The 22,414-nt window shown below is 46.3% G+C and overlaps 1 protein-coding gene and 1 long non-coding RNA gene across 3 annotated transcripts in view; one reads left to right on the top strand and one right to left on the bottom strand.

Annotated features, from left to right (window-relative positions):
• TBC1D8 (TBC1 domain family member 8) overlaps positions 1-17,708 on the bottom strand; it is a 130,495-nt gene extending 112,787 nt beyond the window's left edge. Inside the window, exon 1 of one of the 2 annotated variants that reach the window (XM_073023249.1) lies at positions 17,385-17,708. In XM_073023249.1, coding sequence (XP_072879350.1) covers positions 17,385-17,511 — 127 coding nt within the window. In that variant the 5' untranslated portion in view covers positions 17,512-17,708. The remainder of the gene's footprint in view (positions 1-17,384) is intronic. The other variant, XM_073023250.1, reaches the window with a different exon arrangement.
• A 159-nt stretch (positions 17,709-17,867) lies between these two features.
• LOC119625939 (uncharacterized) lies at positions 17,868-21,630 on the top strand. The gene is made up of 2 exons (XR_005242150.2): positions 17,868-18,971; positions 20,246-21,630. It is a non-coding gene; the product is annotated as an uncharacterized lncRNA (long non-coding RNA).
• The last annotated feature ends 784 nt before the right edge of the window (positions 21,631-22,414 follow it).

Below are 22,414 nucleotides of genomic sequence, written 5' to 3' on the forward strand. Positions count from 1 at the left end.
CAGGCACTATCTTCAAATATAGTCACACTGGAGGTCACAGTTTCAACACATAAGTTAGGGGACAGGGGGACACATTCAGTCCACAACATAACTTAACTTTTGCTATTAATACAGAATGTTGAAATCTGGCTTTCCAGGTTTCACATGAAGTTAAAATCAAACAGAAAAAGTCGTTTTTGGCCAGGCACAGTGGCTCATGCCTGTAATCTCACCACTTTGGGAGGCCGAGGCGGTTGGATCACGAGGTCAGGAGTTCAAGACCAGCCTGGCCAACACAGTGAAACTCTGTCTCTACTAAAAACACAAAAATTAGCCGGGCGTGGTGCCGGCGCCTATAGTGCCAGCTACTCTGGAGGCTGAGGCAGGAGAATAGCGTGAACCCGGTGGGCGGAGCTTGCAGTGAGCCGAGATCGCGCCACTGCACTCCAGCCTGGGGAACAGAGCAAGACCCCGACTCAAAAAAAAAAAAAAAAAAAAAAAAAAACAAGAAAAAAGAAAAAGCCGTTATTACAGTGAGATACACATCTCGTCAAAAAGAACCTTCCAGTTCTACAAGAGGCTCTCCAACCCCTTTTCTCCTCAAATCTAAATGTTTTATTTGGCTAAATGAAGACGACCAAAAGGGTGAAAGACAAAACATCTCCTCAGTACAGACCTTTTTGTTATAAGCCATCTGAATAGCAGAAAATAGAATTGTAGCTCAACTAATAAAAAAAAAAAAATGCCACCACCAACCTCAACTAACAGTAATCCCCCGTGTAATACACCAAATGTAGGCGTGATCACTGCTGGCCTCACCTGGCTGTGAAACCACCTCAGATGCTCTACGTGGATGCGCAGGTGGCAGTAAGGAGCAGGTCACGTGAATTCATCACATTCAGCCGTATGCACTGGCCAAACACAGAGCGGGGACAATTCAAGCCAACTGCCCGCCATCTGGGAGCACAAGCCCTGGCCTGAGTTCAGGGAAGGGCTGGAATTCCCCAGCTCTCTAGGGATCCTCACTTCCCAGGCCCTCCTGATAACATGAGCAGACTGCAAAAAGACGGGCAGCTTGCGGATTTCTGCCGCCGTTTTTCCCTCAAGTAATGTTTGTTCTTCGTGTAGATTTTGGAACCTGATTTTGTTTGGATGTTCGTCTCATACAGGACTCCTGTTGAGATTTGGTTTTTTGGTTTTTGTGTTTTTGAGAAGGGTCTCACTGTCACCCTGGCTTGGTTCACTGCAACCTCTGCCTCCAGGGCTCAAGTGATCCTCCAAGCTCAGCCTCCCAAGTAGCTGGGACTACAGGCAGGCACCACCACACATGGCTAATTTTTGTATTTTTTTGTAGAGAGAGGGTTTCACCATGTTGCCTTGGCTGGTCTGCAACTCCTGGACTCAAGTGATCGGGCAGCCTCTGCCTCCCAAAGCGCTGAGATGACAGCATGAGCCACTGGCCTGGCCTCATGTTGAAATTTGATCTCCAGTGTTGGAGGTGGAGCCTGGTGGGAGGTGTTTGGGCCATGGGGGCCAATCCTTCACAAAAGGCTTGAAGCTGTCTTGGTGGTAATGAGTGAGTTTTCACTCTATTAGTTCCTACAAGAACTGATTGTTAAAAACAGCCTAGCACCTCCCCCCACCCTCACCATGTGATCTGTGTACACAGGGGCTCCCCTTCACTTTCCATCATGAGTGGAAGCTTCCTGAGGCCTCACCAGAAGCAGATGCCAGAACCATGATTCCTGTACAGCCTGTAGACCTGCAAACCAAGTAAAATTCTTTTCTTTATAAATTACCCCGCCTCAGGTGTTCTAAAGGACTGAGAGAGAACCGAATCCCCATATTAACAGGCAGCTACATTATACTGGGATTAAACACGGTCCAATTTGGAACCTTAGTGAGCATCAAAGCCTTCCTTTACCTCAAAAGTCTAAGGGAAGCGGCTGGGCGCGGTGGCTCAAGCCTGCAATTCCAGCACTTTGGGAGGCCGAGGCGGATGGATCATGAAGTCAGGAGATCGAGACCATCCTGGCTAACACAGTGAAACCCCGTCTCTACTAAAAACACAAAAAAATTAGCCAGGTGTGGTGGCGGGCGCCTGTAGTCCCAGCTACTTGGGAGGCTGAGGCAGGAGAATGGTGTGAACCCAGGAGGCAGAGCTTGCAGTGAGCCGAGATCGCACCACTGCACTCCAGCCTGGGCAACAAAGCGAGACTCTGTCTCAAAGGGGAAAAAAAAAAATCTAAGGGAAGCTACAGGTTAAAATAAAAAGACACAAGTATGCACACTTGTGCACACATACAGTTTTGGGACACTGGATTTACCAAGATCTAGTCTGACCCTTCACTCCAGCCAAACCCTTGCCATGGCTGAATCCTTGATGATGGACGGTTACGAACTATATATTTTGTAAGCAATCTTAATGCCTTGCTTACATTTCACATTTTTAATTATAATAACGAAACAGCAATGTAACAGATACTCAGAACCCATTTAACTCTATGCTCCCGTGGTGGGTAAAATACCTACATCTCCATCTGAGGCTGTGCAATGTTGTTTATGCCTTTTTAAAGTGTTTCTGTCATGCAAACACTGTTTTTGAAGTGAGAAAGCCCAGAAGCTGCTTCTGAAGCATTCATCACTAGGCAAATCCTTTTTTTTTTTTTTTTTTTGAGACCGTTTGGCTTTTGTCGCCCAGGCTGGAGTGCAATGGCGCAATCTCGGCTCATCACAACCTCCACCTCCCAGGTTCAAGCGATTCTTCTGCCTCAGCCTCCCAAGTAGCTGGAATTACAGGCGTGTGCCACCACGCCCAGCTAATTTTTGTATTTTTAGTAGAGACGGGGTTTCACCATGTTGGTCAGGCTGGTGTCAAACTCCCGACCTCCAGGGATCCACCCACCTGAGCCTCACAAAGTGCTGGGATTACAGGAGTGAGCCACCACACCAGACGGAAAATCCCATTTTAAGAATGCCACTACGTTTCTTTATTAAAACTTCCCAACATCCCAATGAATACGCCACAAATTTATCTAAAATCCTGTGAAAGTTATCCAATAATTCAGGATAGCCCAACTTCCTGGTCAGCCTATGTAACTCATTGAAATGACTTTTTTTTTTTTTTGAGACAGAGTCTCGCTCTGTCACCCAGGCTGTAGTGCAGTAGCACCATCTTGGCTCACTGCAAGCTCTGCCTCCCGGGTTCACACCATTCTCCTGCCTCAGCCTCCCAGGTAGCTGGGACTACAGGTACCCACCGCCACGCCCAGCTAATTTTTTATATTTTTAGTAGAGATGGGGTTTCACCGTGTTAGCCAGGATGATCTTGATCTCCTGACCTCGTGATGCGCCCACCTCTGCCTCCCAAAGTGCTGAGATTTGAAATGACTTTTAATCTGTATTGTCCTTCTGGAAACAGATATTTTTTGAATCCTGAAAGTATTATTTCTAACAAAATACTAAATACATCTAAGCCGAGAAACATACTGAGTGGAGCCCCATCAGATTCCTACCAGCATTTACCCCAGACAAGACAGTACAGGGGCATCCTACATGCAGGCTCCATGTGACATGAAATGCCAAACAAGTAACATTACATTTTTAAGCTGCCACAGTCTCCTCAAAGAACTCTTTTTGCCAGGTGAAAACATCACTGTCTAGTGCTAAGCCCACAGGCTTGGGTTCTGCATGAGTTCATTCTCTCACTGCTATAAAGAAATACCTGAGACTGGGTCATTTATAAATAAAGAAGTTTAATTGGCTCACGGTTCCACAGGCTGTACAGGAAGCATGGCTGGGGAGGCCTCAGGGAGTTTTTACTCCTGGAGGAAGACAAAGTGAGAGCAGGTATCTTCACGTGACCGGAACAGGAGGAACAGGGAGAGGGGGAAGGTGCCACACACCTTTAAAGAACCAGACCTTGGAAGAACTCTTACCATGAGAACAGCACCAACGGGGAAATCTGCCCTCATGATCCAGTCACCTCCCACCAGGCCCCACTTCCAACACTGGGTATTACAATTTGACATGAGAATTGGGTGGGGACCCAGATCCAAATCATAACAGGTTCCAGTTAGTTAATTGTTTTGGTGGTAAAAGGAAAAAACATTATCCTTTACTACTCACATTTGTCACACCAAATAGATGGGGGGTTTTCCCATACCAACCAATTCTCCAGCTCTCCAGACGCCACCTGGGTGTTGTACAATTCCATTCAATTCTGACACTAACTACCTGGAATGAGTGCAGGTTAAAGGCTCGGTCCCACAGGACTGGCCCCATTTCAGACGCCAATCACAAGCCCAAGGGTGTCACCTGCACTTCTGAACAACCAGCTACAAGTCAGGGGTTCAAATAACCCCCTCCTCAGGTTTGATAATTTGCTAGGATGACTCACAGAAACATATTTCCCAGCTTATTATGTCATCAAGAATATGATCAAGGACACAGAGGACAGCCAGATGAAGAGATACACAGGGCGAGGTGTATTAGAGGGGACGTGGCACTTCTGTGCCCTCTCTGGGTGGCACAGAACACCACCCAGGTGGTGAACACCCTCCATGTGTTCAGCAGCCCTGGAGCTCCCCAAACCCTAGAGTCCAGGGATTCTTAAGGAGGCGTCACCACCACCACCTGAGCACGACCCATCATTAATCTCCAGCCCCTGCCCCTTCCCAGAGCATAGAGGTGGGTCTGAAATCCCCAAGCTTCAAATCCATTCTTGCTGGTGACCAGTCTCCACCCAGGAGCCCACCAAGAGTCACCTCATTAGAACAAAAGATGCTCCCATCACCTAAGAAATTCCAAAGGATTAGGAGCTCTGTGCCAGGAGCAAGAAGCAGAGGCCAAATGAGAAACACATTTCTTAATATGTCACAGGTAGTCAGAGACAGATTCTTTCACACTTTTTTTTTTTTTTTCAGTAGTGAGTACTAACCTCATTTCTAAAACTACATTCCTCAGGAACTGGCTCCTGAGGTTCCCTCACCTAGACGCCTGATCTACGCCCTTGACCTATTCAAATCTCTCCCCGGCCCGTCTCAAGACCCAGCAGCTCAGCCCCAAATCTACACTTGTGGATCCAGCATTCAACAGAGACTCCATTCATTGACAAATAATAAATACATATCAAAAAAAAAAAACCATCACAACATCCCACCTTGAGAGAGCTGCCTTCATCCACCATCCCTACTTCCAATCCACCCTCCGGTCTCCAGCCCGCTCCCATGCCACATCTCCCTTTACCCAAGCTGCTGTGGCTGAGGTCTCCGAGGTCTTCCTAGCCTTTTCCATACTGCAATGCAGAGCAGACCCCTCCCTCCTTCTCACATACACTTCCTCCTGGCTTTAGGGAAAATACACCGCTGAGGCCCTCCTGCCCCTTGTCCATGCCTCAGTCCCCTCTACCCTTTCCTCCTCTATAAGCCTTTCTAGACAACTCCCAGGTATTCCAGACTTAACTCGTCCAAAACAGACTCTCGGAGGCCTCAGGACCTTTTCACATGCCATTTCCTCTGCTCAGAAGGCTCTTTTCCCAACTTCTCACCAGCTACCACCCTCCTGCACCATGCAGGTCTCAGTGGAGATCATGGCTCCTCAGAGACAGCTCCCTGATGTTCTAACCCAAATTTATTTCCTTCTTATTCTCTCTCACATCCGCGGGCACTCACCACCACTGGTAACTCAGTGTTTCGTGGCTTAGTATCACCCCACCCCCACGACTACAAACTCCACCTCTCCAGACTATAAGCTGCATGACAGCACAGGGCCTGGCACTGCGGAATAAAATGCTCTTTGGGTTTCTTTCTGCTGCTGTATCTACAAGTAATTTCATTGATTTAACCAACATATCTAGAAAACATAACAGTTTGAAGCATAAAACCTCCCCCACAGCAAAAACTTTTATTATTTTTATTGTAATCATTGCTATTGTTAATAAACTGAGGTTAATAAACTGAGACCCTATAAAGAGTGGGTTATGGTCACAGAACCCCTCTTTAAAGTTGAGAAAGAAGGCCGGGCGTGGTGGCTCAAGCCTGTAATCCCAGCACTTTGGGAGGCCGAGACGGGCGGATCATGAGATCAGGAGATCGAGACCATCCTGGCTAACACGGTGAAACCCCGTCTCTACTAAAAATACAGAAAACTAGCCGGGCGAGGTGGCGGCCGTCTGTAGTCCCAGCTATTCGGGGGGCTGAGGCGGGAGAATGGCGTGAACCCGGGAGCCGGAGCTTGCAGTGAGCTGAGATCCGGCCACTGCACTCCAGCCTGGGCGACAGAGCGAGACTCCGTCTCAAAAAAAAAAAAAAAAAAGAGAAAGAAGACAGAGATCAGGAGCTTACAACTCTAAACCTATTTTCTCTATTGAGAGAGGGAATAAAATCCAGAATAGGTATCTTTAATTTCAAATAAAAGTACCTGACTAAATTAGACGCGTTTCTGAAAATAGTTTTAAAAGCTTCTGTGAAATGACACACCCCACGCATGCTAGACATTTTGAAGGCTAAATATAGCACACTGAGAGGACAAATAGCTGACACACAGGCATCCGGGGGAAATCACAGCCCCTAGGTAATGAGGGGACACAGCTTCACTGCCTTCATGATCGCCACTACCCAAATAGAGTTGCCAACCAGAAAAAAACGTCAAGCTCTTCCTGAGTTTAGATTCTGTCTGCATTATATCAACGGCACAGGTGCATGTCAATTAGAATATAATTCTTCAAGGCTCATGAAAAACACAAACAGCCCCCTTATCTATCCCTTGCTGCTCCCACTTACCAACTCCCCAAAGGCAACCTCTTCCATCTCTTAATGGATTATTTTTGTATCCACCTTCACATCTCCAAATAACATATCTATATTCCTACATTTTTTTTTTTTTTTTTTTGAGACAGTTGCACTCTTGTTCCCCAGGCTGCAGTGCAATGGCACAATCTTGGCTCACTGCAACCTCCATCTCCCAGGTTCAAGTGATTCTCCTGCCTCAGCCTCCCAAGTAGCTGGGATTACACGGACATGCCACCACGCCCAGCTAATTTTTGTATTTTTAGTAAAGACAGGATTTCACCATGTTGGCCAGGCTGGTCTCAAACCTCTGACCTCAGATGATTCACCCACCTCAGTCTCCCAAAGTGCCAGGATTACAGGCATGAGCCATTGCGCCTGCCCTATTTCTGGGATATTAGTGTAGGCATTAGCTGTCAACTTTCAGAAGTGGAGGCTTTAGCTCCCTTTCATTGACTACCACCCACCACCCAACACTCACACACCAGTTATGCAATAATTTTGGTTACATCATGAGCCAATATTTACATTATTATAACCACAAAAACACTAGCAAGAGCTGAGTTTTGCAGTAAAACTACAATACTTTTTCCACCCTACACAACTTTTTATTTTCCCTAGATTTAACAACTATCCCAGAATTTCTGGCTTACTCAGCTTTCCATCTACGGATAATCTATCCACAAACTCTCCCCTGATGTGTGGATCTTCATTCAATACATGCAAACACACTGCACAGTCTATCACTTTCTTTTCTCCTAGAAGTTGTCCTGCAGCCTCCTGCCAGGCTCCAATCTAGACTGAACGCTGGGTTGAGGGAGGGAAGGAGGGAGGTTCTCACTGACGTCTCAGGATTTCCCTTCACCATCATCTTAGAGAGTCCCCTCCAAGCAGCTCTTCTAAAACAACAAAAAGAACAAACTCTGAAGGAAAAAGATATTGCCAGAAAAGGTCTAGGTAAATTAATTAATTAAAACAAAAGGGAAAAGACTGATACATCTGACTGCGTGAAAATTAACAAATGTGAGTTCTTCAAAAAACCTACAAGGAAAATAAAAGCCTGACTTAAAAAAAAAATACATATAATTGAAAAAGAATACAGAAAAACCACACATGAAGGCACACACACACGGCTCATAAAAAAAAACTAAAGAAAAAGATAACCCAACAGAAAAAAATGAGCAAACGACTCAAGTATTTCTCAGAAGGAAAAACAAATACTCAATGAATACATAAAAAATTCTCATCCCAATTAGTAAAAATGAGAAATAGTATCTTAGTGGTTCTAAGATACTATGTAAATACCTACCAGATTGGCAAAAAGTAGTATCTCTGACAATAGCAAGCATTAGCAAGGATGTACCACCGCAGGAAGTTTTTTCTTAGAGACAGTGGTCTCACTATGTTGCCCAGGCTGAACTTAAACTCCTGCGTTTAAGCAATCCACCTGACTCAGCCTCCCAAGGAGATGGGATTATAAGCGTGCACCACCATGCTCTGCTTGGCAACCATTTGGAATTATCTAGAAAGGTTGAAAATGCACATTGCTATGACCCAGTATTAGGGCTGTTCACAAATGTCCCAGTTCTCCCTCAGAAGAGACGCATGCTGACCCACATTGAATATACAGCATGATGGAGAAATAAATTTATGTGTCGGGGTATTTGTTACTGCAGCATAACCTAACTCATCCTGATAGATACACCCAACAAGGTCACTCATAGAAATATTCTCTACAGAAATGTATATCTGTGTGAACACAATAGAAAAATGTTCACAGCGGCTTTATCTACTAAAACAACTAGATATATAGGCCTTTCCAGACAACTCCCAAGTATCCCACCAAATATCCACGGACAGGAGAATGAATAAATAATAATATATTCACTCAGTGGATTACTACACACCCATGAAAATGAATGAACTATGACGGCTACCGTGGTTCAAAGGGAGAAAAACAATGCAGGGAGCAGGGTGATCAAGTGACAGAAAAATACACAAAGTATGAATAAAAGTATATTTTGTAATAAAGTTACAAAAATACACAAAACTAAACTATGTATTGATTAGGAATACATATAAATGTGTTAAAACTATAAAGAAAAGCAAGTCAGTATTAACACATAATTCAGGGCAGTGGTGCCCGCAAGGAAGGGAGGGAAATGTAATCAGGAAAACACAGAAGGGGTCTTCTCAGGCATAGGATATACTCTTACTTTTTTAGTTATAGGTGGTATATACATAGTGTTTGCTCCATTACCTACAACTTACCTTAAATATGCTTATACACACTGAAAAGCTCATAACTAAAAAACCACAAAACGCAGTACCTTTTCATAAGGATAAGGATATCTTATTAACGCACTATTTTATTGTTGATCTTTCCTTCCTTTCCTTTTTTTTTTTTTTTTTTTTCCCTTGAGACAGAGTCTCGCCCTGTCACCCTGAGTGGAGTGCAATGGCGAGATCTCGGCTCACCGCAACCTCTGCCTCCCAGGTTCAAATGGTTCTCCTGCCTCAGCCTCCCAAGTGGCTGGGATTACAGGCGCCTGCCACCACACCCAGCTCAGTTTTGTATTTTTAGTAGAGACGAGGTTTCACCATTTTGGCCAGGCTGGTCTCGAACTCCTGACCTTGTGATCCACCCACCTTGGCCTCCCAAAGTCCTGGGATTACAGACATGAGCCACCGCGCCCAGCCACCTTTCCTTTTTTTTTTTTTTTTTTAAGTAAAAAGCAGGAAGCAGGAAAATAGTAAAATCCAGTAGAATGAAAGACTCACCAAACGTTATATGGATGACTCAAATTCATACATATGTGTTTGCTGGCTGGTGATACACTAGAGGAATAAATCTGGTTCTGCATGGAATCATTTACATCAAGGTTACCAATAGGTAGTTATTTCACCCCCCTCCTCCCCCCCCAACCGAGAGAGGGTCTCATTTCACCACTGCTGGAATGCAGTGGTGTGATCACAGCTCACTGTAGCCTCAACCTCCAGGGCTCAGGTGATTCTCTCACCTCAGCCTCCCAAGTAGCTGGGACTACAGGCACGCACCACCATGCTCTGCTAATTTTCTGTATTTTTTTGTAGAGACAGGATTTCATTATGTTGCCCAAGCTGGTCTTAAACTCCTGGGCTCAAGCAATCCACCCACCTTGGCTCCCAAAGTGCTAGGATTACAGGCGTGAGCCCCCTCGCGCGGCATCAATAGGTAGTCCTAACAGCTGGGCTGGTTCAGCCACAATCTACTGCTAGTCCTTACAGCACACAGCGCTGGCGTAAGACAATTAAGAACAACACTCTATTATTTATTCCTGCATTCTACATAATTTCCATTTCCAGGACGATACATACAAAACGCTTCTCAACTGCATAGGCTCACATCTATCCATTTTACTTCGTATGTACAACTTGGTATCTCCTACATGACATCTACATGAAGTTTGTACTTGATCTACTTAAGATTGTACTACTTGATGTCTACATCCATGTATTCAACAAATATTTATCAAGAGTGCTCTGGTGACAAGAACCATCAGCACTAAAGGCACGGCAGAGAGGGGCACAGACCTGTGACCTCCCTCCTGGAGCGCAGGATCTGGTTCACCCGAAACAGATAGAGCCTCTTCATGACCACAGTGGTGGGAGTAGGGGAAGGCTCAGGTACATCTCCAGGAAGTGGAGCTCAGACTGAGCCCCAGAGGTTCACAAGAATTAGCCAGATGCTTGGGGGTGGGGGACGAGACCGGCATGAGGGGCCTTGGAGAGACAAGTGCCAACATGCTGCGGGGTCTGTGCTTAAGAGAAGGTAGAAGAGAAGCAAACCAAGAGGTGGTTCAGGGGCAGCTCCTGCAACCCCTGGCAGTGATTAAAATATGCTCATGGCTGCTTTTTAATACCATGGATGCAAGTTTTTAAAAGTAGGGTGAAAAAATCCACGCTGAAAAAATTACCAGATTTAGTTTCATTTTAAATAAATTCCTCTTGGCCAGGCGTGGTGGCTCACGCCTGTAATCCTAGCACTTTGGGAGGCCTAGGCGGGTGCATTGCCTGAGCTCAGGAGTTCGAGACCAGCCTGGGCAACAATGGTGAAACCCTGTCTCTACTAAAATACAAAAAATTAGCCGGGTGTGGTGGCGCATACCTGTAGTCCTACTCAGGAGGCTGAGGCAGGAGAATCCCTTGAACCCAGGAGGCAGAGGTTGCAGTAAGCCAAGATCACACCAATGCACTCCAGCCTGGGCAACAGAGCGAGACTCCAACTCCAAAAATAAAAATAAAATAAATAAATAAATTTCTCCTTTATCCAATGCCACCTAGAATGTGGAGTCCAGATCGGAAAATCCTTCTGCCTTCACTGCTAGTAAATGAATTCTTTACAAGCTACCAGCCTCTCAATAATTGTCAGCTCTTCCTAAGGAGTTCCAATTAGGCGGAAAAGGCCACCCTCCAGTATCCCACTGCCTGCACAATTTGTACCTTATATTATTTCCTGGAGTGACACAATCCGTGCCTTGTTTGATTATCTAATTACAAATACATTGCCCTTATTATGCTCTCACTAAATGCAACTCTTGGAAACCTCAAGGCTTTTATTAATAGATTATCAGCCCCTAAAGATACATCAGTTATTTAACTTAATTTTTCAGATTTATGCTTCTAAAATCAAACTACTTCCTTTCTTTGTAGTTTCTTCCCTATTGTGCTTTTAAGAAAAAAAGACCACCGCACGTAAGACTCTACAGCCAACGATCTAGGACTGCTATAGAATATAACAGGCTGCCCTGTTGAGTCAAAGACTTTCACTGTTGGAGGAGACAAAATTCGCCAACAAATTCAGCTACATGAGCAGGACTCCAGCCAATCTCAGACTAGCCAAGAAATGCAACATCCATGCTGGGTTTCATCAGTTTCCAACCTTCTGATAGAGTCCTTCTGAGCAAGCCTTGTAACCCCACGTGAATCCTTAGCCTGTCAGTTTCTCCTCCACCAGTCATTAGGACACTCTTCCAAAGGCAGTAGGTGACTTACTGGAGGCACAGCATGAGCATTCACATCAACATTTGAAACAAGGTGAAGCTCCCTTTACTTACTAAGATTTGATTTAATGTGGGCAGAGTAGCTGTGTGCCCAAATTCTACAAAAAGACCTTTCTCTTGAGCAATACTTAGCCCAAGCTGTTATTTAAATATTTCATCTTTTAATTACACATATTAAATACTGCACTAACAGATAAGTGAATGTTTCTTATGTCCTTTACTACAATGCAAATGTGTTTACACCTTTATTCTCAGAAGCCTTCATTATTCAGTTTTTTTAAATTGTACTTTGTTTTTCTTCTTTCAAACCTACTAGGTGCCAAGCACAATTAAGCCCTTGAGGTATACTGTTTATTTTCATTCTAAGCCGTATTTTAATCATAACCATTGTGCATTGCTGGTGGGAATGAAAAATGGTACAGCTGCTGTGGCAAACAGTTTCTAACGCTCCAAAGTAAGATTCATTATTGTCCCTTTCTTAAGGCTGAGTTATAAGTAAGGCTTAAAGAAACTAGATAAACTAAAAAGCCTCTCAGTCCAGTTTCTTAATCAACAGACTTACTTACCCTGACTCCAAAGGTTGTATTTTACACTATTTTCCACTATACCATACTTCCTCCCTTCACCCTAACTGTTTAGGGAATTAGCCTATCACAACTACAAATGCAATGACAGGAACAGGGGCTTAAGGTAACCATGTTGCAAAGCAGAAAACATCAATGTTTTTTCAAATTACAACTTTTAAATTGTCAGTCAATTCAGGAAAAGAATTGCAAGATTATACAGGAATGCATGCAATAAAACACTGAAAAATCCTTCAGAGTACACAGCTGGGTGGTGATATTTGGTCTTTTTCTTCTTTTATTTTGTATTGTACTTTAAGTCCTGGGGTACATGTGCACAACGTGCAGGTTTGTTACATATGGATACATGCGCCATGTCGGTGTGCTGCACCCATTAACTCGTCATTTACATTAGGTATCTCTCCTAACGCTATTTGGTCTTTAGAGTAAGGTTTATCCCACTCACTATTTTTCAATTGTCACACTGTAACTGTACATATTTATGGGGTACAATTTGATGTTTCAATACTCATATATGTTACATAATTATCCAATTCGGGTAGTTAGCATATCCATCACCTCAAACAGTTATCATTTCTTTGTGGTGAGAACATTCAAAAGTTTCTCATTCTCATAGCTATTCTGTAATACACAGTACCACCACAGTCACCCTACTGTGCAAAAAACAGCAGAACTTACTTCTCCTAATCTAACTGTAACTCTGTACCTGTTGACCAACCTCTCCCCATCCATCTTCTCCCATCCTGGTAACCACTGTTCTACTCTCTGCTTTTATAACACCAACATTTTTTTTTAAGATTACACATATAAGTGGGATCATGCAGTATTTGTCTTTCTGTACCTGGCTCATTTCACGTAACACGATGTCCTCCTCCAGGTTCATCCATGTTGTTGCAAATGTGCCAGGCACGGTGGCTCACACCTGTAATCCCAGTGCTTTGAGAGGCCAAGACCGAGGAGGGAGGACTGCTTAAGGTCAAGAGTTTGAGACCATGTTGTCACAAATGATAGGATTTCATTCTTTTGTATAGTTGAATAGTGTTCTGTTGTATATCTCTCACATTTTCTTTCTTTATCTCGTTGGACACTTAGGTCAATTCCGTATCTTAGGTATTGTAAATAGTGATGCAGTAAACACAGGAATGCAGGTATCTCTTCAACATACTGATTCCATTTCCTTTGAATATATACCCAGTAGCGGGACTGCAAGATCATGCAGCAGTTCCATTTTCAGTTTTTTGAAGATCCTCCATACTGTTCTCCATAGTGGCTATATTAACTTACAATCCTACCAAGTGTGCGAGCGTTCCCTTTTCTCCATATCCTCACCAACACCTCTTTCCTTTGTCTTTTCAATAATAGCCATTCTAAGAAAAACATTAATTAAATAAACAAGTAATAGCCATTCTAACGGGAGTGCGGTATTTCCTCATGGTTTTGATGTGCCTTTCCCTGATGATTAGTGATGCCGGGCATGTTTGATGTACCTGTTAGCCATTTGTATGTCTTCTTCTGAAAAACGTCTATTAACGTCTTCTGCTCATTTTTTAATCCGGTTATTAGGTTTTTGGCTCTTGAGCTATTTAAGTTCCTTATTACCCCACTCACTTGAAGTGCTTCAGAGACCCTGGGAGAGGGGGCAGCGACATTGCGTGTTCTTTCTCTGCAGCCTCTTTCCCACATGCTAACATCTCCAGCTCTTTGTTTTCCCAGAGCTGGCTGAACTTGTTACAAGTGGCTGGAGACTGTAACTTTACTTCCTTTCCAGAGTAGCAAAATCACTTCTGCAAGCAGAAGTTTGGAAACATCTCATAATCCTGAATTCGGCCATGCTATGCTCTAACCTGAGGAAAAGATGGGCACCTCCCTAGCAATGCTCAGAGCCCAGGAGGTTAACAATGGCAGCCACATCTGCACCCGCCCTTTCTGGCCACCACAGAAGTTAGTGTGATGATCCGTCCCCCTCAAAAGAGGGAGCTACAAAAAAAAAAAGACTGGAGGAAACTACTGTGTTTCCCACCCACACCCCTCCAGCTTTCCATAATGGTCAGACTGCCAGGTAAACAGGAAGCTGAGAAGAGACAGGGGATGTTCCTGTTCCAGGCAATCAGTCCAAAACCCTGGGCCTCTACTCCCACCCAACTTTTAATAAAAAAGTGGGATCCATCATCCATGCATATAGTCACCCATCCATTCGTCCTGAGCAAATATGCTGGGCACTACCACAGGGAAATCTCTGCCCTCATAGAACAGGAAATTTAGCAATGAAAAAAATAAATTGGTATATTGTATGAGAAAGTGAGAAGGAACTAAGGAGAAAAATAAACCTGGAGATGTGAAGAGAAAGAGAGAGAGAGAGAGAGAGCGCGCATGTATATGCATGTATGTAAGCATGAGGGCTGATTCTAATCCTCAAGGAAACAAAAGCGGATAGTATTTCTGAAGTTAGGCAATTCAGATTACTTCAACCACCAGATCTCCTCTGCCTAGACTCCTATTAATACAAATTCAGCATCACAATAAAGGAAAAGAGACGTTTATTGATCACTGCTCTCTTACATTTTACTTCCAATCCCCCTTAGGCCACCACTGCCTGCTTCCCTCCAAACAAAAGTCTACAACCTCCCAGAATGTGTATCACTGTAGCCCCCATTCCTTTCATAAACTCAGTCTAGGTTTTAAACTCTTAAATTGCTAAACATCTGCCACATCAGAATTCCACATTTTCCAAAACCCGCCACCACCACAGAGCTGCCCTGTTTTCCATGGGTCTTGACTTTACAACCATTCTAAGTGGCCCCATGAAGACCAGCCCCCCACAGTACACGGGGCAGGTCAGCACTGCTTCATCCGCACTGGCTTCCCAGCTAAATGCTCAAAGGTAAAGTGTCTGGCTGCAGATGTCATCCCTTCCCAATGAACAGGATCTCCAAGAAATACATCAAGTGTCCTCTGTCTTTTTGTAGACTTTTTCTCCTTTATGGTTGATCTTGTTGCCGTTAAGCATAAGAAAATTCTGCACATTCACATCAAGTCCAAACCAAAGTAAATACCAAGGAATGCCAAAGCCACAGGTATAGTAACAAACATGGGACCTGCTTGATTTGGGAATGAAACGGACGGAATTCACTGAGTTCATCATAGAGAGACTCTGGACAACAGAGTCAGAAACCCTCTGGACAGGAAGCGGGCTTGAAGCCAGACCAGGCATCCTAAGGGCCAGGTCTGCCCTCCGTATCTGGACCCATCTCACCCACCAACTAGATGGTGAATCGGGAAGGCAGCTGGCCCTCACCGCCTGCTCTCCGGCCTCTTTCCAGAGCAGCGAACAGAGTATCCTACATATGTGCACAGAACTAAGTGAATGAATGTTTATGGGACAAACTGTCCTTAGGCTTCTCACTTCACAAATCCTCAGGCCTTGTCCTCACTCTCTACTAAATGAAACATTTATAGACCAGGAACCCTGCTAAATGCACCACAAATAAAGATACACTGCCCTCAAAGAAAAGGAGGGACGACAAATTCCTGCCTCTTCGCCTCTGATGCCTCTTCCCAGGGCACTACCCACCTCCATTTCCTGAGAGCCTGGGCACTAAGCACCATGGTGCCTCACGGGGCCCAACAAGGCCACTGTGGCCCCTGCCTCCTGCACAACTCCCTCCCCCAAAGCTCAAAACAGCTCCTGGAGCAGGCCCACGTGCTGCTCAAGTTGCCCAAGTTGAGTCCCTGTTGCCACTTAACAGGACCACTGGTTACCAAAGCACCCTACACCTATCCGCCTCCATTCAGAATCCTAACTACCCTCTGCCCCTTCCATGGGGAACCCCCAGCTGCCTACAGCTCCCTCCATGCAGCGTCCTGCCAACTCCCACCCACTCACCCAGTCTCCGTGTAAGTCGGCCCTTCTCTAACAAAACCAACCGCCAGCTTTCTCAGAAGCTAAAGTCCAGCAAAAGCCAGTCCCTTTGCACTTGGTTCTGCGGTTTCCAGGCGTGTTAGTACGTACATCTCCTACCAGAATCAACCTCAGAAGGGCCTTCCCTACTGTGGTCTGAGAGTAGAAAAATCCGCCAACCACTAACCCGGGGACCTAACCTAGGTCCTTTGACTTCTCTGGTCTCTGTCTTGTCAGTAGAACAGGAATGAGACAGGAGATCTAAGGTCCCTGTTATGCAGATTCCAAAATTGTAAAGAAAAATCATATAAGTCCTCTAGATACAAATGAAAAAGTCTAATTGTTCCTTCACTGACCTGTTTAAACAGGTGTCCCAGCTATTGTAAGCCAGCGTCAAGATTTCAAAGAGCTTTGGATTATAACTTTTTGAAAACAAATGCTTTGTCTTTTTCATCAACTTTACGAGCCTGAGTTTTTTTTCCTACTATTCCTTGTAAGACACTGAAAGACAAGAATAAACTCACCTGTTCAATTTTTCTACTAAGATCACGAGCTTGCGATTCGCCTACCCTCGGTTTCCCCTCCGGGCGCGGAGACAGTTCCCGCTCACCGCGGCCTCCAGAGCTGCGCCCTGCGCGCATCACCGCGCGCCCCCAGCCGCGACACCACCTGGAGCCTCCGGCGCCTCCAGATGGCCGAGTCCGGGCCGGCCCGGCGCACCCCCCTATCACCTGGCCCCGCACAGCAGCCGCGCTGCTCCAGGGCGGCCCCGCTCCCTCCAGCCCCGCTCCAGTCGGCGTTTCTCCTTGGATTCCCAAGCCGAGTCTGGCCTCCGGCTCACCGGGCCAGGCAGCGAAGACACCTGCCTCGCCCGGAAAACGCACGCGCCCAGGAGCCCCTCTAACACCACCTCGACGGGAACCCGCGGGAGAAACGCAGAAAAAAGGAAAACAAGCCCGCGGCAGGGCCGTCCGGGCCCCACGACTCCCAAGAAATCACCTCTGGCGACGCAGCCCGGGACCGGGGGCCGCGGGCCCGGCGGGGTGCGAGGCCCCGAGCCCGGCCGCCGCGCCCGCCCCGGCGCGCCACTTACCGGTGAGGCGGCCGCCCCCCTCGCCGTGCCCGCGGCGCCGCTGCAGGATGAAGTAGCAGCTGCTCTTCTGGGTCACCCAGAGCTTCAGCGCGTTCTTCAGCAGCACCTCCTCGGGCTTGAGCCACATCGCGGCGGTCTGGCCGCGCCCGCCGGCCCCGGCTCACATCTCCCCGGCCGACGGTTGCTGTAAGCCGAGCCCGCTCGAGAGGCGGCAGGGGCGGCGGCGGCGCGCGAGGACCACAGCCCGGCCGGTGCCCAGAGCTCTGAAAGCCCGCGGAGCGCAGCCGGCGCAGCTCGCCCAGCGCACCCAGCGCAGCCCTCACGTGGCCCCACCCCGCGCCCGCCCCCGGTCCCGCCCCAGCCTCCGGCCCCGCCCCCGACCGCCCCCACCCCGCGGCTCCCGCGGCGCCTCCCGGGTTTCCGCGTCCCAGGCGCTCGGGCGCGCAGTTCCGGAGTGGAGGGAGGAAGTCCAATCCTGCGCCAGGCTCCCTCCCCTCCCGCCCCGCCGCGCTCCCAAGGCGAACTCGGGAGAGCCGCGGTCCGTGACCTCGACCTGAGACGTGGAGGAGGCACAGGGAAAAAGCCTTCTGGCAGCTGCAGGTTGCCCCACCGAGGGCATTTCTCATAGGGGGCGGGGGGCAGAATGCACGCCAGAAAACCTGAGTGCGCTGGGTTTTTAAAATAGCAACAGCAACAAAAATTACAAATAACCAAAAAATAGCGTAAGAATTAAAAACAGTTATGTTCCAATGTTTTTAATACTTGGTTCACATTTTGGATGCTCTCCCCAGGGATCCGACGGCGCTGCGGAGGCGGCAGCGATGTTTGGGATCCTAAAGAAAGCATCAGACCGGACTCAGCTCTGGACGTCCCTCGAGGGACCTGGTGGTACCGATAGTAGGGCCACCACGGTCGGTGCCCTGCCTAGAAATAAAACCTTTGTTCTGAGAGAAATTGAAAAGCTGGAAAACATGGAGTAGGAGATGTGAAGAGAAGCTACAGGGAAGGTAGAGGTCGGGTTTTAAATGTGTATTTCCTCAAGAATACTGTGGAAGCAGACACAAGGTAGCTGGCCTGGAGCAGGCTGGGGGACCTCCAAAGATCTCCACAGGGAGGCAGTTACATTCAACACCCTACCTAGCAAAAGAAGACAAGAACAACCCCATCAAAACATCCCTGACAGAAGGTGACTGAAGTGGAAGTAAAGTCAATCCTGACCCCCCCCCAACCCCGGACGCCTGGAAACTGAGGGAAGCGCCCCCAGAAGAGAGCAGCTCAGAAACCCTGACCAGAGCTGGCGGACAAGAACCCTGTGGGCAGGGGACAGGAACGCCCACCCAGAGGCCAGGAGAGAGAGCATGGTCCAGGACTGGCAGCCACTAACAGATAGCCTCTGAATGAAACTGAGGAAGGAAGTCAGTGGCAACCGGGACCATTAGGGTGCACCAGGGCGTATGGAACAGTGAGGGACGGTAAGAAAGCATTCCTTCCAGAGACATTTACTGGCACCCCCGGCGCAGACACAGTGCCAGGCCCGGGAATCGCAGAGATGAACTGGGAGACCCGTCTGCCCTGAAGAACTCACAGGTAGGAAAATGAGTCAGAAAAGAGCCGTAGGTTTCCTAACAGGAGCCAACGAAGGGAGGGCAGTGAGCAGAGAGCAGTATGCAGACCGCGTGGTCAGTTCTTGTGCGGGGGAGGGAGTTGAGAAAGTCCCACAGAACAGCTGTTGCTAGACTAGAACTTGAAAATGAATATGACTTTGACAGGAGGTCAAGTAGGGGAGGTCATGTCTGGTAAATGGATCAGTGCAGATGACCTTGTGGTTTAGAGCAGCCTCTGGTGGCTGACAGCCCCAAATCGAATCCTGCAACTGCTGCTAATTTAGCTGTGTGATCTTGACCTTGGGCAAGATACCATCTCAATGAGCCTCAGTTTACTTAACTCTAAAATTAGGATAATCAGAATGCCTCCCTTTTAGGAACCATCAAGAACATACTGTAGTAAGTACTTACAACACAAAGTAAGTACTCAACATCAGCATTATTAAATGTTCGAAAACTTCTGAAACAGTGCACACACACTCACCCATGTTTTAAACATTATTCAGCTCTCATCTGCCAAATATTAAATATGACAGCAGCACGGAGAGGGGTATGAAAGTCATTGGGAAGGCATGGGAGGGTACTGTGAGGGACTGTTTCTATTCTCTCTCTCCCACCTCCTGCCTGTGCCCTTACCCAAGTCAAATAGAAGCCAATAGGAGGCAAGGGAGCGCAGGCTGCAGTCTGTGGCAGTCGGCCTCCCAGGCACACACAACAAGGTGGAGGAGGGTGAAGAGGGGATCTGGAGGAGGAGGAGCGGATGGAGAAGTCCAGCAGAGCCCTAACCACTTCCCGCTGTTGCTCATCTCTATGTGCTCATCACCCTTGATGGGGTTCCAGGTTGACTTATGTCTCCCCAGATTCATATGTTGAGGTCCTAACTCCCAGCAACTCAGAATGTGACCTTATCTGAAAAAAGGATGATTACGGATGTAATTACTTAAGATCAGGTTATTAGGGTGGCCCCTAATCCATAATGACCGGTGTCCGTATAAAAAGAGGAAATTTGGGAAGATAAATCCGCAAGGAGAACACCATGAGAAGATTAGAGTTGTGCTGCTGCGAGCCAAGGAACTGCCAGAAGCTGGGAGAGAGGCCTGAAACAGATCCTTCCCTGCCGACAACCTTGATCTCAGATGTCTAGCTCCCAGAACTGGGAGATAATACGTTTCTGTTGTTTAAGCTACCTCACTTCTCATACTTTGTTACAGCCGTCCTAGCATATTAATGCAGTTGCCTCTGTAATTCTGCCCACAGCTGTTGAGCAGCAAGTTTCTTCAACCTTTCGGAGATGGACTGCGTTTCCTACCAACACCCTGGCTGATAGCGGAGTGACCCCAGGAAACAGTTTCTCAACTGGGATTCTGGCTGGGTTACACACAGATTCGTGGGAGCGTAGGGAACAAAAGGGATGCTAGTAACCCATGGCATACAGGGGCAGCAGATTACTCCAGTTAGCACTGGGAGTAGTGTGAGGGGCAGATGGACCACTAAGCTTTGGGGGCTTTTGCTGCTGTTGCACTTGATTGCTATGGCAACAGTAATAATTATAAAGATTGTAGAGTGAAATGGATGTTTCTGACTGCCCTGGAGAGTTTTTGAACAACGGAAAAGATAAGCATGAAGTATTAAATTCTCATTTTAAGATACAGATATGCTGAAATTCAAAGAACCATTTATCTGGGGTAGGCACATGACAGACTTAAGTTCATCTTCAGATACTAAATATAATTGTACAGATTACAGAATTGTGGCAAAGGTTAAGTGCTCAACCTCAGCAAGTTCTCTTGCTAAGATTAGGACACTGATTGGGAAGGAGTAGGACCGTAGACTTGTGATAGGAACATTGGGACAGACACAGACAAAGCCAAATTCCCAAATCCCAAGGCTCCCTTGTGTACAGAAGCAGCCCCGCCTCCCCTGTGAAAAGAAATTAGCCTTCACTTACATTAAGACCTTTCAAGACTTGACTGGGGCCTTTGCCTCCCACACGGATGCCTCTTCTCCTCCAAACTTGCCCCTGATGGACCTCATTGACTCCAGGACCATAACAAGAATAAACTCCCTACAGAGCCCAGAAAGATAAATGCAAGGTCAGCCAGAAAAGGGGAGGATGGAAATAGATTATATACCACAAAAGCTGGAAAAAAATCTTGCCCATATGTGTTGCAAAGAAGCTGAGAACTGTGTATGGGAATGGATTCTAAAGTCTTAGACTAAGGAGAATGAAATATTAAGTTAGGCCAGGCATGGTGGCTCACGCCTGTATTCCCAGCACTTTGGAAGGCAGAGACAGGAGGATTGCTTGAGGTCAGGAGTTCAAGACCAGCCTCGGTAACACCGAGATGGTGTAGAGACACCATCTCTACAAAAAATTAAAATTAGCCACGTGTGGTGGTGCACGCATGCCTCTGGTCCCAGCTGCTCAAAGGCTGAGGTAGGAGGATCATTTGAACCTAGGAGGTCAAGCTGCAGAGAGCTATCATGGCACCATTGCACTCCAGCCCGCTGACAGAGCAAGACCCTGTCTTGAATAAAGAAAAATATAAAGTAAGATTCAGCAAAATTTATGAATATGCATACACTCACTTGGGATTCATGATTTAGTGTGTTATATATTGGAGTGATTAAAATATTTTAGAAAATGTGGTGATGTTTCTTTTCTTTTTCTTTTTTTTTTTAATTGAGACGGAGTCTGGTTCTGTTGCCCAGGCTGGAGTGCAGTGGTGTGATCTCTGCTTGCTGCAACTTCCACCTCCCAGGTTCAAGCAATTCTCGTGCCTCAGCCTCCTGAGTAGCTGAGACTACAGGCACACGCCACCACGCCTAGCTAATTTTTTTTTTTTTTTTTTAATAGAGACGGGGTTTTGCCATGTTGGTGAGGCTACCCTCGGGTGATCCACCTGCCTCGGCCTCCCGAAGTTCTGGGATTACAGGTGTGAGCCACTGCACCCAGCCAATGTTTCTTAATATACTATGAATATACAGAAAACGCTGAATACCTTAAAAGGTAACTTGTAGAAAACCGATCATAATGCACATGACTCCTGTCCAAAGCAATGCAAATAAACGTTGGTCTATAAAGATATCCTATAGAATATTAATTATTTTGCATCCACTAGCAAATTCACTCAGCATTCCTGATTAATATCTATGTCTATACCTATATATCTGTTCTTCGAATTCTCCTTTGAACTAATCTTAACATTGTACTGATTGCCTCATTAATGAATGAGTTGAATAAAATCTTTGATTCATGTTCATTTTATATTTACAATGAGAATCATGCTTTTAACTTTTTGGAAATTATTCTTTAGCAGTAAGAAGACAGGGAAAAGGATTAGTAGGGTGTTGAAAATATTTTGTTGTAGTTGAAAGATGGAAAAAGGAGAAGCCAGGGACAATGGCTCACACCTGTAACCCCAG

This window comes from Chlorocebus sabaeus, chromosome 14 (genome assembly GCF_047675955.1).
Source record: "Chlorocebus sabaeus isolate Y175 chromosome 14, mChlSab1.0.hap1, whole genome shotgun sequence".
Classification (NCBI taxonomy): domain Eukaryota; kingdom Metazoa; phylum Chordata; class Mammalia; order Primates; family Cercopithecidae; genus Chlorocebus; species Chlorocebus sabaeus.